The sequence below is a fragment of the Manis pentadactyla genome, chromosome 4 (assembly GCF_030020395.1).
Source record: "Manis pentadactyla isolate mManPen7 chromosome 4, mManPen7.hap1, whole genome shotgun sequence".
Classification (NCBI taxonomy): Eukaryota; Metazoa; Chordata; class Mammalia; order Pholidota; family Manidae; genus Manis; species Manis pentadactyla.
The window spans coordinates 9,491,315-9,504,168 of NC_080022.1; the positions used below are offsets into that span (position 1 = coordinate 9,491,315).

The following is a 12,854-nucleotide window of genomic DNA, read 5'->3' on the forward strand; positions in this document are numbered from 1 at the left end:
GAAGGAAGTGTGAGGAATATATTACGAGGAACAACAGAGAGATGATTCCCAGAAATATTCCAGGAGCTTCTCAGGAGCCCCTCATCTGAGTTTCAGTCCCCAACAAGGTCCAACGACGCTAACATCTGTCACCCTGCATTACCTGCTGGGTGTGTGACATTGTTTTTTTAACATTGTCTCTGAACCGAAGCGCTGCCTTCCTTGTCACAGCCTGTACTCCAAAGAAATGTCACACACACCCTAAGGCCCCTGCTGGAGGTTTTTCAGAGGTCAAGTCCCAGTTTGTTTATTTTCAACATTTTCTTAGTCCAGTGCAATCTGCCTTCACAATCCTGGCCTTGTGGAAAGTTCTAGAGATGACAGTCTGAAATGGTGAAGCAGAGAACAGCCAGGTATCAGGTGGCTGGGGAGGGACTCAGGGTGCAGGTTAGGGATGGGGCTGGGGGTGGGGACAGGAAGGGAAACAACTCAGTTATACTTTAGAGGGAAGAGTGACTGAGTGGAGGCCATCACAACTACACGAACTGACCGTCCTCCCTCTACAAGTGGCCTCCTCTTAGGCTAAGGATCAGGGTTTGAGTTCTGTCAACAGAAGTTTTCCCAAGCCACTCACCAAAATGCAACAGCAAATACCCATTGGCCAGGCCTTAGTTTTCTCTTCAATGCCATTTTAACCAAATGGTTTGCTCTGCACGTAACCTCCCAAGGTTACTGAAGCCCATTACAGCAGAAGCCCTGCTCCCAGACAGGGACCTGAACTTGAATCCCCACTGTCTGTGGGGCTGCGTCTTGGAAGGAAGGAGATGCCACACAGTCTCCCAGTCCAGATCTGAGAAATGGACACACAAAATAATCTCTGTGGCGGAGAGCTGCAAGTCTTCTCGTCTCTGGGCTGGTTTTCAGCTGTCAGCCAGGCAGCCCAACTTGGCCACTTCTGCCCACGCACACACAGCTCAGGCTGGGAGGCTGGCAGCTCTGCCTGGGCACTAGGCCCTGTGGATTCTAAGCTCTGGGATCGGAGGGGCCGCCGGGCACGCCCAGGGTGCAGAGCATGGAGCAGGTGCTGCTCTGGGCATGACCGGCTGATGCTCTTTTGCTTTCAGCGTTCCCCTCTCTTCTCAGAGGGGAGCCCCTGGCTCTGGTTCTGTCCAGCAAGGAAGGGCAGGGGGTGGCTCAGTCGTCCTCATCCTCGTCTTCCTCCTCGGTGTCTTTGTTGGGGGTGCACCTCTGGACGCACTGCACCACGGTGGCCAGAAAGAAGCTGGAGATGATGGCGGCGACGGACACGGCCACCCCCGAGAAGATGATGATGAAGAGGTCTGTGAGCGACAGGCTGAATCTGCACTCGCTGAAGCTGGCCTCCGACAGCTCGTGCAGGAACACCCTCCTGTTCTCCGCGGGCAGGGAGCACTGGAGCCCATCGAGGCCTGCGTGGGGCAAGGAGGCAGAAGGAGAGACAGGCTCATGCTGCAGCACAGGACTGCCTCAGAGTTGGCGAGTCCGGCGCTTACAGGGTACAAAGCAGGGGCATTCTCCCAAAACGAAAGGGGGAAAACATTGGTTTGTATGGAACTTAAAACTTAAAAAAATGTCTGAGTAATCAGCATCGGAAAAATCACAATGTGTTGGTGTCTTTGCCCCACTTTATGGCATGGGACTCGGGTTATTGGTTTGGAGTCTGCTGGGTGGTGAGGGAAGGAGGGCGTCATCATTTTAGGGTTTAGGGCCCCTGTAGACCTTCATCCAGACCTGGGTCATCCGCTGTCTGAGGCGGGGTGCAGGGTGGGCCAGATGTGGGGATGGGGAGCTGCTTCCGAAGTTGGATGCCACGGTCCTTGTCATCGCCCTCAGGGCAGCATGAACCGCAGACTAGCCTGGCACTGTAGAAGCTCCGCCACCACAGAAGGGTTTTACCCCCTTGACCGGAGTGGGGAAAGTTAAGTCTTTACCTGGAGGGGCCTTCAAAAAGCAGTTGCTGATGCTCCTCAATCACCTGAAGAGGGCTTTAAAATGCAGATCCCCAGGCATCCCCCCCGCCCCAAGAATCTGATCCAGCAGATCTAGGGTGGGATCCCACACTCTGCATTTTAGAAAAGCATGTATAATAACCAGGCAGTTCAGATGCTGCTGGTCCACAAAGCCCACTTGAGAAGCACTGTCTTCCAGTTGTTGAAAGGGAGAGTTGGGGGGGACTTGAGAGCTTCTAGGATGTGCGTTCCTACTAGGACCAGAGGAACCCTTATAAACTCTGTTTTGTTTACTGGGATCCCCTTTAAGTTTTCACTTGAAGAGTGTTTGGTTAATTTAAAAAGAAGCTTCAAACTCTCGAGTCTAGAAAAACATGACATCTGAGTACATGCTGAGAAAGTGCTTTATAACAACAATAACAATAAATGCTAACTAGAACTTAGCATGGGCCAGGTGCTTTTCTTAGCACTCACATATAATAATCGTCACAATGCCATCAAGTGAAGTGTGGGTAGACTCCATACCCTCCTTTACTTAGCCTAGAGGAAAACTTGACTGAGGCACAAAGAACTCATGGTCATTCTCCAGACACTCATTTATTCATTCAACACACACTTATTAAGTTCTTAGCATGTGCCAAGGGATTGGTGATAAACAAGGCAACAAAGGCCCCTATTCTCAGGGAGTATAAATATTAGTGGGAGCAGACAGACACTCATTCACACATTCAACAAATGTTTGTTGAGTATCTACTAGGTAGTAAGCCCTGGGGATATAGCAGCAAACAGAACAAAGCGGTTGCCCTAATGCAGCTAATGTTTTAGACAAGAAATGAGTAGATCAAGAAATACATTAAATGTTTAGGATGAAACATCAGGGTAAAATGAGAAAAAGTGTCTGGGACAAAGGACCATTTTTAGCGAGGGTGGTCAGGAGGCAAGATGGAACCAGCCATGGAAGAACAATCTAGGCAGAGAAGATAGAAAGTTGGCAAACAGCTTGGCGTTCAGGGAACAGGATGCAGCCAGGGCAGCAGAGTATGGGAACTGAGTATGAGCTGAGGTAGAAGAGATGGGCACATGTTGAGATGAAGCCTTTGATGGCCAGGGTCTCCAAATGAATATTATGAACAGAGGACTCACCTCCACCACTGACCCTGTTATGGACTGAATTGTGTCCTGCTCCCAAAATTCCTGTGTTGAAGACCTAATGCCCAGTGTGACTATAATTGGAGATAGGGTCTTTAGGGAGGTAATTAGGTTTTAGGAGGTTAGAGAGTGGGGCCTTAAACTCAAAGGACTGGTATCCTTATAAGAAGAGAAAGCGAGAGAGAGATCTCTCTATGCGCACATGCGCAGAGGAAAGGCCATGTGAGGACACAGCAAGAAGGGGGCCACCTGCAAGACCGGAAGAGAAGCCTCATCAGAAACCAACCCTGCTGGCACCTTGATCTGGAACTTGTAGCTTTCAGAACTGTAAGAAAATACATTTCTGTTGTTTAAGCCACTTAGTTTGTGGTATGGTTATGGTTACGGCAGCCCTAGCAGACTAATACAAACCCTCATTGGACATGAACAAAGACACAGAATCCTGTTAATATTAACTAAAGACTATTTGTTACCAAGCATCACCTACACATCCTGACTGATACACAATATGAACTATATAAAAGTCAAGTTACTGCCATGATTCCACAGACTTCAGACATAAGAAAACACATGATGTTAGAATTTACAGAGGTCATATCTTCTGTTTCTGATTTGGAAGAGGAGAGAAAAATTAAGTAGCAGTACCTAACACTCATATTACACTTACTACATGCAAACACTATTCTAAGTGCTACATCCATACTAACTAAATTCTCACACAACAACTCTATGAGGTAGGTACTGTCGTTATGCCATTTTATGGATGGGAAAACTGAAGCACAGAGAATCTACATAGTTGGCCTTCAGCAACACAGTTTCACGGACGTGGGAGGATGCCATTTTGATAGGAAGCTCAATTGCCAGCAATCTCTGCTTACTTTTGGCTTCCTTGCAACTCATAGGAAAACCTTCAATTGCTCTCTTTTTCAGTGCTTCCAGGTTTCAAAAAGCTAGTCCTCAGCCCATCTCCAGAACTGTCTGAAGGTCAGGAATGTTTCTTCACACCTCATTAATTAGCAGGCTTTTGTCTGCAAAGAGCAGCTCTACCAATTGTACAGCAACCTGGCAGCCGCCCTTTGGGTCTTTATTTGTGTACCTTTCCTTTTCCAGCTGAAAAACAGAAGCTTTCTCCTTCCTCTGTGCTGGCCCATCTTTTCTTTCATCTACAGCCAGCCCACGGATGCTCTTTTCCCTGTGGGAACCACTGCCCAGCAACCAGACTCACACTACTTCCTTTCCCTGAACCAGCGTCTACCTTACAGACCCCAGGAAGTATCTATGCCACAGCTCTGTAGGTTTCTCCAGTTTACACTTGACAACAGTTCTCAGCTGTTCCTTTTTTGTTAAAAAGCCAAACTTTTGTTTACTTTGTAGGAGCATTTTGCATGCAATTGAACAGAACACCAGAACTTTAAGACAGAGTTTAGTGGGGTTCTGTTGCAGATACTGTTTTCTGCAATGGAAAAGTGTGGAGATCAATTGCCCCACCTCCTCTAAGCACCATCCAGCCCACCCCCAGCCAAAGATGTCATGAAAATAAACAAGATGGATACCAATGGACTTGCAGGAAGCACAGGCAGTTTCTAAATCCAAGATAATATTTGCGATCTTCAAACCTGTAATGGGTCATTATTACACTTTCTGGGAGTCCTCTTCTTCAATAAGCTGTATTAACTGGAAAAAAAACCACCTCAAAACAACACAAGTTCACAGAGTCTGCTGTTTAAACTCAATCTTTGCTGGCCGAGAGTCCTCAAATCAATTCTGATTTCTACAGTGGAGTTTGTACCTTGAGATTAGGCTTGGCCTTTTTTTTTTTTTTACAATGTGACACTTTTAGAAAATGTCATCTTGAATTTCTCAGTGGCTAGAAGAAACGGGCTTCTTTAAAAAGTGCCACATACAGGCTCACCAGAGGTGGGGGCCTCTGGAACCTTGCTTGATGGGACTAGCATGATAAGATACACTGTCTTAATGCGTTTTCATGACTCACAAAGGGCAGAGAAATAAGAAGAGCTGGACAAAGAGAGTCAGTCCTGCAGACAGGGATGGGCTGGGGGTCGGGGGCAGGCAGGGCAGGGCTGCAGAATGAATGCTCTAAAGACACAGTCAAGGCCAACTGCAGAACTCAGGCGTTGGAGGTTATCTGACTTTGGGGTCCCCTCTTCTGTCCTGTAGAATCTTACTTTAGACCAGAGTTTCTGAGCCTCAGCAGTATTGACATGTTGGGTCAGATCACTGCTGTGGGGCTGTACTGGGCACTGCAGGGTATTTACCAGCATCTCTGCCCTCTACCCACTAGATGCCAGTAGTACCCCCACTACCCAGTATGATGATCAAAAGTGTGTTCAGACAGTGCCACATGACCCCTGGGTGGGGGGGTGGAATAAAGTCCTTCTGGATGAGAACTTTAGACAGAAAAGCTTAGCTAAGTAGTAGCCTTCTAAGGCAGGCTAGTTGGAGTTAGTAAGTTTATTCGGAGGATTTGATTCATGCATTAAACAAAAGAGGTGAGCTTTACACTAGATGCCATGAAGGATACAAGAAAGGGAGGGAGGGAGGGAGGGAAGGAGGAAGAAAGAGGAAGACACAGTCCTGGCCTTGAGAAACTTAGTAATAGGAGGGGCATTAGGACCGGGGCAGTAGGAGGATGGGCATATGGAGAGGAGGAGGGGAGTCCCTGTGATGTCCCTACTTGATCTGGAATGTTCTCTCTCCTTTCCTGACCCCCATCTCTTCAGCCATCTGAGTTAAGAAAAAGCCAGTATCTATAGGGCAGTTCATGTGTGCTGGGCGCTGCTTTTAGGGTTTTACGTGAATTGACTCATTTAATCCTCATACCAACCCAATGAGGAGCCTGTTATAATTATCTCCATTTTACAGATGATTAAACTGAGGCCCAGAGATTCCAAGTGACCTGCTCAAGCCCATGCAGTCAGGGAACAACAAAGCTGAGACTGACCCTGTCTCGGTCTGGCTCCAGAGGCCACACACTGACCACTGCCCCATCCCACCCACTCCCCAGGCAGGGAGACCCCAGGCTGCACCAGCCCCTCCTGGCGTCTCAGAGCAAGTTCCCTCCAGGCAGAGGGTCTCTTAAAGACATGTCCTAGAACTGCCGCCACCCTCCATGTCCCCAGGCCCTGACCTGGACTGGAGAGTTCAAGCTGCTGCTACAGCCTCTCTCCAGCTGAGCGACTGGCTCCATGGGTGCTCTGCAGTGTGGACATGGAGGGGACAGACCCTGGCAGGAGCCTGGCTCTCCTGCCTGATGTTCTGTGACCCTGGGCCAGGCCCAGTGTCCTGAGCACCACCTCATGGTGATACTATGAACATGAAATGAAGGTCTATCTAATATGCTCCAACCATGGTGCCTGGCCACCATTCATGGTACAAAAAAAAAAAAAACCTCAGTGTGCACATAAACATATTTATTATAATGAATTGGCTCACATGATTAAGGAGGCTGAGAAGTCCCAAGATCTGCAGTTGGCCAGCTGGAGCCCCAGGCAAGCTGATGGTGTAGTTCCTGCCTGAAAGCCGGCAGGCTCAAGATCCAGGAAGAGCCAACGCTTCAGTTCAAGTCCAAAGGCAGGAAGGAACTGATGTCCCGGGTCAAGGTAGTCAGACAGGAGTTGTTCCCCTTATTGCAGGAGGGTTAGCCCTTCTGTGCTAATCAGGCCTTCAACTGATTGAACGAGGACCACCCACAATAGGGAGAGCAATCTGCTTTACCATGTCTACTGAATCAGAAGTTCATTTCATCCAAAACACCTTCATAGACACACTCAGAATGTCTGACCAAATACTGGGGCATATTTCTGAAAAAGAAGAATGTGCATATTTCCCAATTCAGTATAATCCACCTCCTAACTCCTGCACCCTCATCCATGCCTTGAACTGGGAAGAATCTGTGGGAGTGTGTGTGGTGGGGAGAACCATTTACTGAGCACCTACTATGTTCGGATGCAGTGCATGCCCCTCAGCCCACACCATTTATCACTTACCTCCCTAAGCTGCACTGTATTATCTTCAACTCAGAGCTGAGGAAGCAGGCCTCAGAAATCTTTGGCAATTGCCATACTATTAAAGCCAGAATTCAACTACACGCTCAGCTTATTTGACTCTGAAGCCCATGTTTTTTCTGTCTCTCTCTGTTGCCTGTAATGCTGCCTCCTGGACTAGAATAGCGTCCCCTAGATATAGTATGGTCCCGAATGATGGCTGGTATCCAGTGGGCCTTGTGTGGAGCTGCTGGAGAGTCATTGCCAGAACTAAGAATTTGGATTAAGGGATTTAAAATGGCAGTTGTGAGGCATACACTCCACGGCTCTAGGGCCAAAGCCCCTTTCTTCTGGCCTTCCTGTGTGTTTTTGTGAATAAAGTCTTATTGGAACCCAGCCAGGCCCCTTGGTTTACTCATTAATTTTGTGCTACAACAGCAGGTTTGAGTTGTTGCAGGAGATTATATATGACTCACAAGGCCTAAAATATTTACTGTCTGGCCCTTTACAGAAGGTTTGCTAACTTTTGTTCAGAACTCAACCTCGGAAACACTTCCTCTTGGAAGCCTGTCTGGAATGCACCTCATGCGTCAGTTCCCAAGTCAGGCCTCCCCTTCCTGGTCCCCCACACCATTCTCCAACAGGTCAGCCCCACCACAGTCCGGCGGCCCTTGTCTCCCACGTCTGCATCCACAGCTCCCAGCTTAGGGCCTGGCACAGAGTACATGGAATATCACCAAAGCTGCGAATATCCAGAACAAGCCAGAAACGTCTAAGTGGGAAGGCTCTTGGTATGTGACACTGGCAGGGTCCTGAAGGTAGTCTGAAAGTAAGGGCTAGTTTGTCAAAAAGCTAATCAGAAACCACTCACTTATTTGTGGGGAGACCAGAGGAGCTACTACTCACACATGCCATTTGTTTGGTAGACAAACTTTCAGTTCCGACATCTATAAACCCCAGATACAATACAATAGGTTCTTCAAGGCAAGAATGTTGGCAGCTATCAATTTTTATGATTTCTCTATCTTCTTCAGTGAAGGGCATCCAGGAAGTGAGGAGCCTTTCCTGTCTATTACAGGTCATTTGTGAAGTAGTAATAGTAATAGCTGGTGGGTTCCACAGGTAACACACCTCCCTCTCTGAGTCTAGAACTGAATGAATGAGGGACATGGGATTCAGAGGAAGATTAGGATGTCAGCTTTGTTACGGACAGAAGACACAGCCTCACGGTGTCTTCCTATAGGCTGCTCCACATCTCCTTTCAGCACGAGTGAGTGTTCTACAGAAAAACCTACATCCCATCATTCCTCTGCTCAACACACCACCCCTTCCCAAAACTCTTCTCTCTCAAAATGAAATCCATGATCCTTACCACCACGCCCCAAAGCCTCTTACTCCACTTTTCTTGCCATTCCTCAGACACCCCAAAAAGAGTGCAGACCTACCCCAGGGCCTTTGCACCTGCTCCCTCTGCAAGATCCGTCCTTCACTTCCCTAAGGCCTCTGCTTAGATGCCACTTTATCAGAGATGCTCTCTGACATTAAATGCTTATAATCGAAGCTGCACAGTAAATTTGTAAAACCAGTTTGGAACCCATGCTATATCCAATGGTGGCCCAAGTCTGGAGGAGTCGTTGGAAAGAACATACAAGGTCATTCTAAAGGGGTTTGGGTGTTATATTAGATCCCAAGGGCCACCACAAAACGGGTGGCTTAAAACAAACGTCTTCTCTCCCAGTTCTGGAGGCCAGAGGTCTGAAATGAAAGTGTCAGCAGGGCCGGCTCTCCCTGGAGGCTCTAGGGAAGGACCCCTCCTGCCTCCTCCAGCTCCTGGCAGCTCCACTCCATATTCGTCTTTCACATCTCCGTCTGTCTTTGTCTGTCAGATCTCCCTCCTGGAAGGACAGCTGTTGTTGGATTTAGGGCATTTCCTAAATCTAGGATGATCTCATCTTGAGATCCTTAACTTAATTGTATGTAGAAAGACTCCTTTCCAAATCAGGTCATATTCACATGTTCCAGGCATTAGGACTTGGACATACCTTTGTCGGGGAACATGGGGGACAGTCATCTGTTACCTTTTGGACTTTCACCCTCCATCTCTCTTCATCTGGAGGCAGTTTCCAGGTTTCATTTTGGACAATCACCTTTCACCCCCTTGGGTAGGTCTTGGTGCAACTTTCTTAAAACCACAGCCCTTCCCTGGACAGGGGGTGGCACATGACCTATACTGGGCCAGCAGCTCTCTGAGCCAGTATACAGAATCTGAGTGCATCAACCAAAAAGATGGTGGGGCCCAATCAGTCCAGCAGCCCTGCCTTGGAGAAATCGGCCGTTGGTTTTTGTCTTCTAGACTCCCAGAACCGCCTCTTGCACTTCTGAGGCTGCTCCCCCAGGCTTCTCTCCCATCTCATGAACTGCCTGACGTCTGTGCACTAAGTCCCTTTGCGTACATTAGCCAGGGCTGGCTGCTGTTGTTTACACTCAAGAGGCCCAACAGTGGGTTATAGGAAAGTGGAGTTAAGGAGGAGCTGGACACCTGCCCTGTTAGCCTCTGTCCCACAGCCACCATCATCTCACTGCCCAGCTGTCCTCCAAAACCATGTGCTTGGAGGCTCCAGGGTCTGGAGGGAGTGGGAACGATTGAGTGCAGCTCAACTCCCTGGGGAGACAACTCAGTGAACAGGCATAACTGACGGCAGGTTGAGCCCCTACCTTTTGCCTTGTATGGGACTTCCTCAAGCCCACATTTACCTTCCACGGAAACTAACTGGGTTCCAGCTCATTCTGGCCTAGGCAGAAAGGGCCCCCCTGCTCCTTCCCTTTATAACCAATTCGTCCTGCTCTACCAGGGCGCACTCAGATGAGACCTGCCACCTTTCTTGTGCAGGGTGGCTCAGCACCAAGCCTGCTGCCACCCTTCAAGTCTCTCTCCCCTTGACTGATGCCTTCTGCCCAGCAGCTGACACCTGAGCTGGAGAGGGTGAAGAGCTGCCATTCTCCCGAAATAGATGGTGACACAGCTGAGGGTAGATTGAGATTAATCTCTTGCCCCTTGTCAACAAACAGGCCTGTGGCCAGAGGATCTCTTGGAGCCTTTCCCCTGATCTGGCCTCCTGGGAGCTGCCTAACCCAGATCAATGTCAGGCTCTCCTAAGCAGGTTTTGTTGTTAAAAATGTATTTTTGTTGTCCTTATTCCAATTATTATGCAAAGCTGGTGTATACACTGAAACAAAGAAAATTTCAAAAAGGAAGGTAAAAAAACCCAAAAATACATATTTAGTACATGTGTTGGCTGGTACCTTTCTGGATTTTTTCTGCGTGTATGTGTACATAAATCCTTCAGGCAGAAATATGTTCTGCCACTCTGTTGGATAACCACACTGGGAGCATCTTCCCAGTCAAACAACATAATTATCAAACATCCCTTGTAATGGCTACAGGGATATTTTATTGCGCAGATGAGCCATGATTTACTTCCCCAATCCCAAGATGTTTCTAGTTTTTCTCTTACTAGAAGCAACACTGTTGTGAGCATCTGTGTATTCATCTGTAATTATTTCCCCAAGATAAATTCTCAAAAGTTGAAGAGGGTGCGAGCGAGTGCCCGCACTCATGCCAGCCGTGGATTTTGTCACTTTTTCATCTCTGCCAATCTGATAAGCCATAAAGCATATATTGCTGATTTAATTTGCATTTCTCTGATAACCTGTACTGCTGAACCTTGTCCCGTGTGCTCACTGACCATTTGGAGTTGTTCTCCTGAGCACTGCCTGCTCAAGAGCCGTGCAGAGATCTTTGTAAGTCTTACCGGGGTATGCGAAGGCCCTGGTGACAAGGTGGCTGGGGACAGAGCGTGGCTGGTCCATCCACCCAACCCACTGCTGCAGCTGCAACTCCCGGGGAAGGGGCTTCCCTCCCGCACCCTGGGAGAAGCCCCAGCACAAAGGCTCTCCAGGGACCCCGGGCGTCCACCAGAGCACCACTCCTGTCCCTCTCCTCTGCCCAAGGAGTAAGAGGGCTCCCCTGGGCAGGAGAAACACCCTTCCGGGCCCTCCCCGCCAACACCCAGAACTCAAAATCTGAACACAGCTTTGTGTTCTTCCACACGCACAGCCAGACTTTCAGGCAGGGCCTACCAATCTCAGGGCGTCACAGGGGTTCAGATCCGAAGGTACCGCTGACCTCTGTTAGACCCCTCCCGGCTGCCCCTCTCCTTGACGTCACAGCTGAGAGGCCCAGAGAAGTTAGGCAACTTGTCTAAAGTTACACGGAGCCTGGATGGAACCAGGGCTCCTGACTCCCCACTGAGCGCCTTCCGGGCCCTGGGTTCCCAGTTCACCATGAGCGCCCGGCGGGTGGCAGGTGGCGTGGCCCCTGCTGCAGCCGCTCGACCTGGGAAGGGAGGCTGCACGGAGGCATGCAAATGGCACTGCCAGGCCTGCGCCTGCGCGTGGGGGGCAGGGTGCCCGGAACGGAGCTCTCATTTCCGTGGTACCGACCTTCGTTCTCCACAACTTTCATTAAATACCGACTGCGGCATCGGGGGAATCTCCCACGTGTCCTCCCTGTTTCAGCCGCCAGACACTGTGTCTGATTAAGTAACCAGCTGATTCCCACTGGAGGAAGACGCCCCGGCAGCACCGGTCAAGGGCTCCTGCGTGGGCCTGGGTGTGTTCTGTAGAGTGGGGGCAGCACAGTGCAGGGGGCGCTGGGCCAGGTTCTGGCTTGTGTCTACTGTCCTCCACCCCAGCAGCCTGCCTCCCGGCCCTGGGCCTTAGGGCACATCAGTCACACACGCAAGCATGGACCACCGGCTGGCCCACAATGTGGTTCTCCCTTGGTAAGAAATGAGCAGAGATGATAACGGAGGGCTGAAGGTTGTATTCCCTGGGAAGGCATGCGTGCATTTCCACAACCACCTCCAGCATCACCATCACTGCCATCATCTCGACCATCACAACCATTGCTGCTTCACCACCTGTCCTGGGTCCTCCACCTCCACCACGAGGCCCACCCGCCCCAGGTCCACACCACTGCAGCCATGTCAAGCATCAGTAACAGACATGTGCTGTAAGTTGGGTCCTGGGCTGGGTGCTGGATAGCCAAACCTGTGTGTAGTTACCATTGATGATCTGGTCAGAGAGAGCCTTCTGGCAACGCCTGTGTGAGGGAGTCTAAGACTGGCCCTGTGAGTCCGGGTCCTCCAGCCCGTCACGGTGACCGATGCTCCTCACTGCCTTGGAGTGCCTGAGACACCCGCTGGGGCTCCCTCCCTGGACCTGACCTCTGAGCACCCAATGTCCCAAGTTAACACCTAATGGTGGGCTCCCTGGCCAGGTGGAAGAAGTGATGTGTTGAGTCTTGGGCGGGATGAGGGGCACGTATGTTAAGTGAGCCCCCACTGATTACACTGTTGAGATGATATTCTACAGGGCAGTAATTATTGAAACTCCTAGCTGTGGATAAAATGAGAGTTCCTGTGGCCAGGATTCTCACCTGGCTGGGTTGACTAGCTCACTGCACACCTGTGGGCAACACATGGCTGTTGACTCTATATAAAGAGCTCTGCCCAGTGCTCTGCACGCGACATGGTGGCAGGGCTGCAAGACTGCAGGAGAGCAGAGCAGAGGCTGCAGTGGTGGCAGCGCCGAGGACGGAGGTGCAGAGGATGGCTGTGTGGGACGACTGTGCAGAGAGGCCCAGAGGACGGCTGTGCAGGATGGCTGTGCA

At 49.9% G+C, this 12,854-nt stretch overlaps 1 protein-coding gene across 1 annotated transcript in view; it reads right to left on the reverse strand.

The window, feature by feature from the left end:
• LRRC38 (leucine rich repeat containing 38) overlaps positions 1-12,854 on the reverse strand; it is a 27,211-nt gene continuing 14,357 nt past the window's right edge. The window contains exon 2 of the mRNA XM_036925447.2: positions 1-1,427. Within this exon, the coding sequence (XP_036781342.1) occupies positions 1,174-1,427 (254 nt within the window). The 3' untranslated portion in view covers positions 1-1,173. The remainder of the gene's footprint in view (positions 1,428-12,854) is intronic.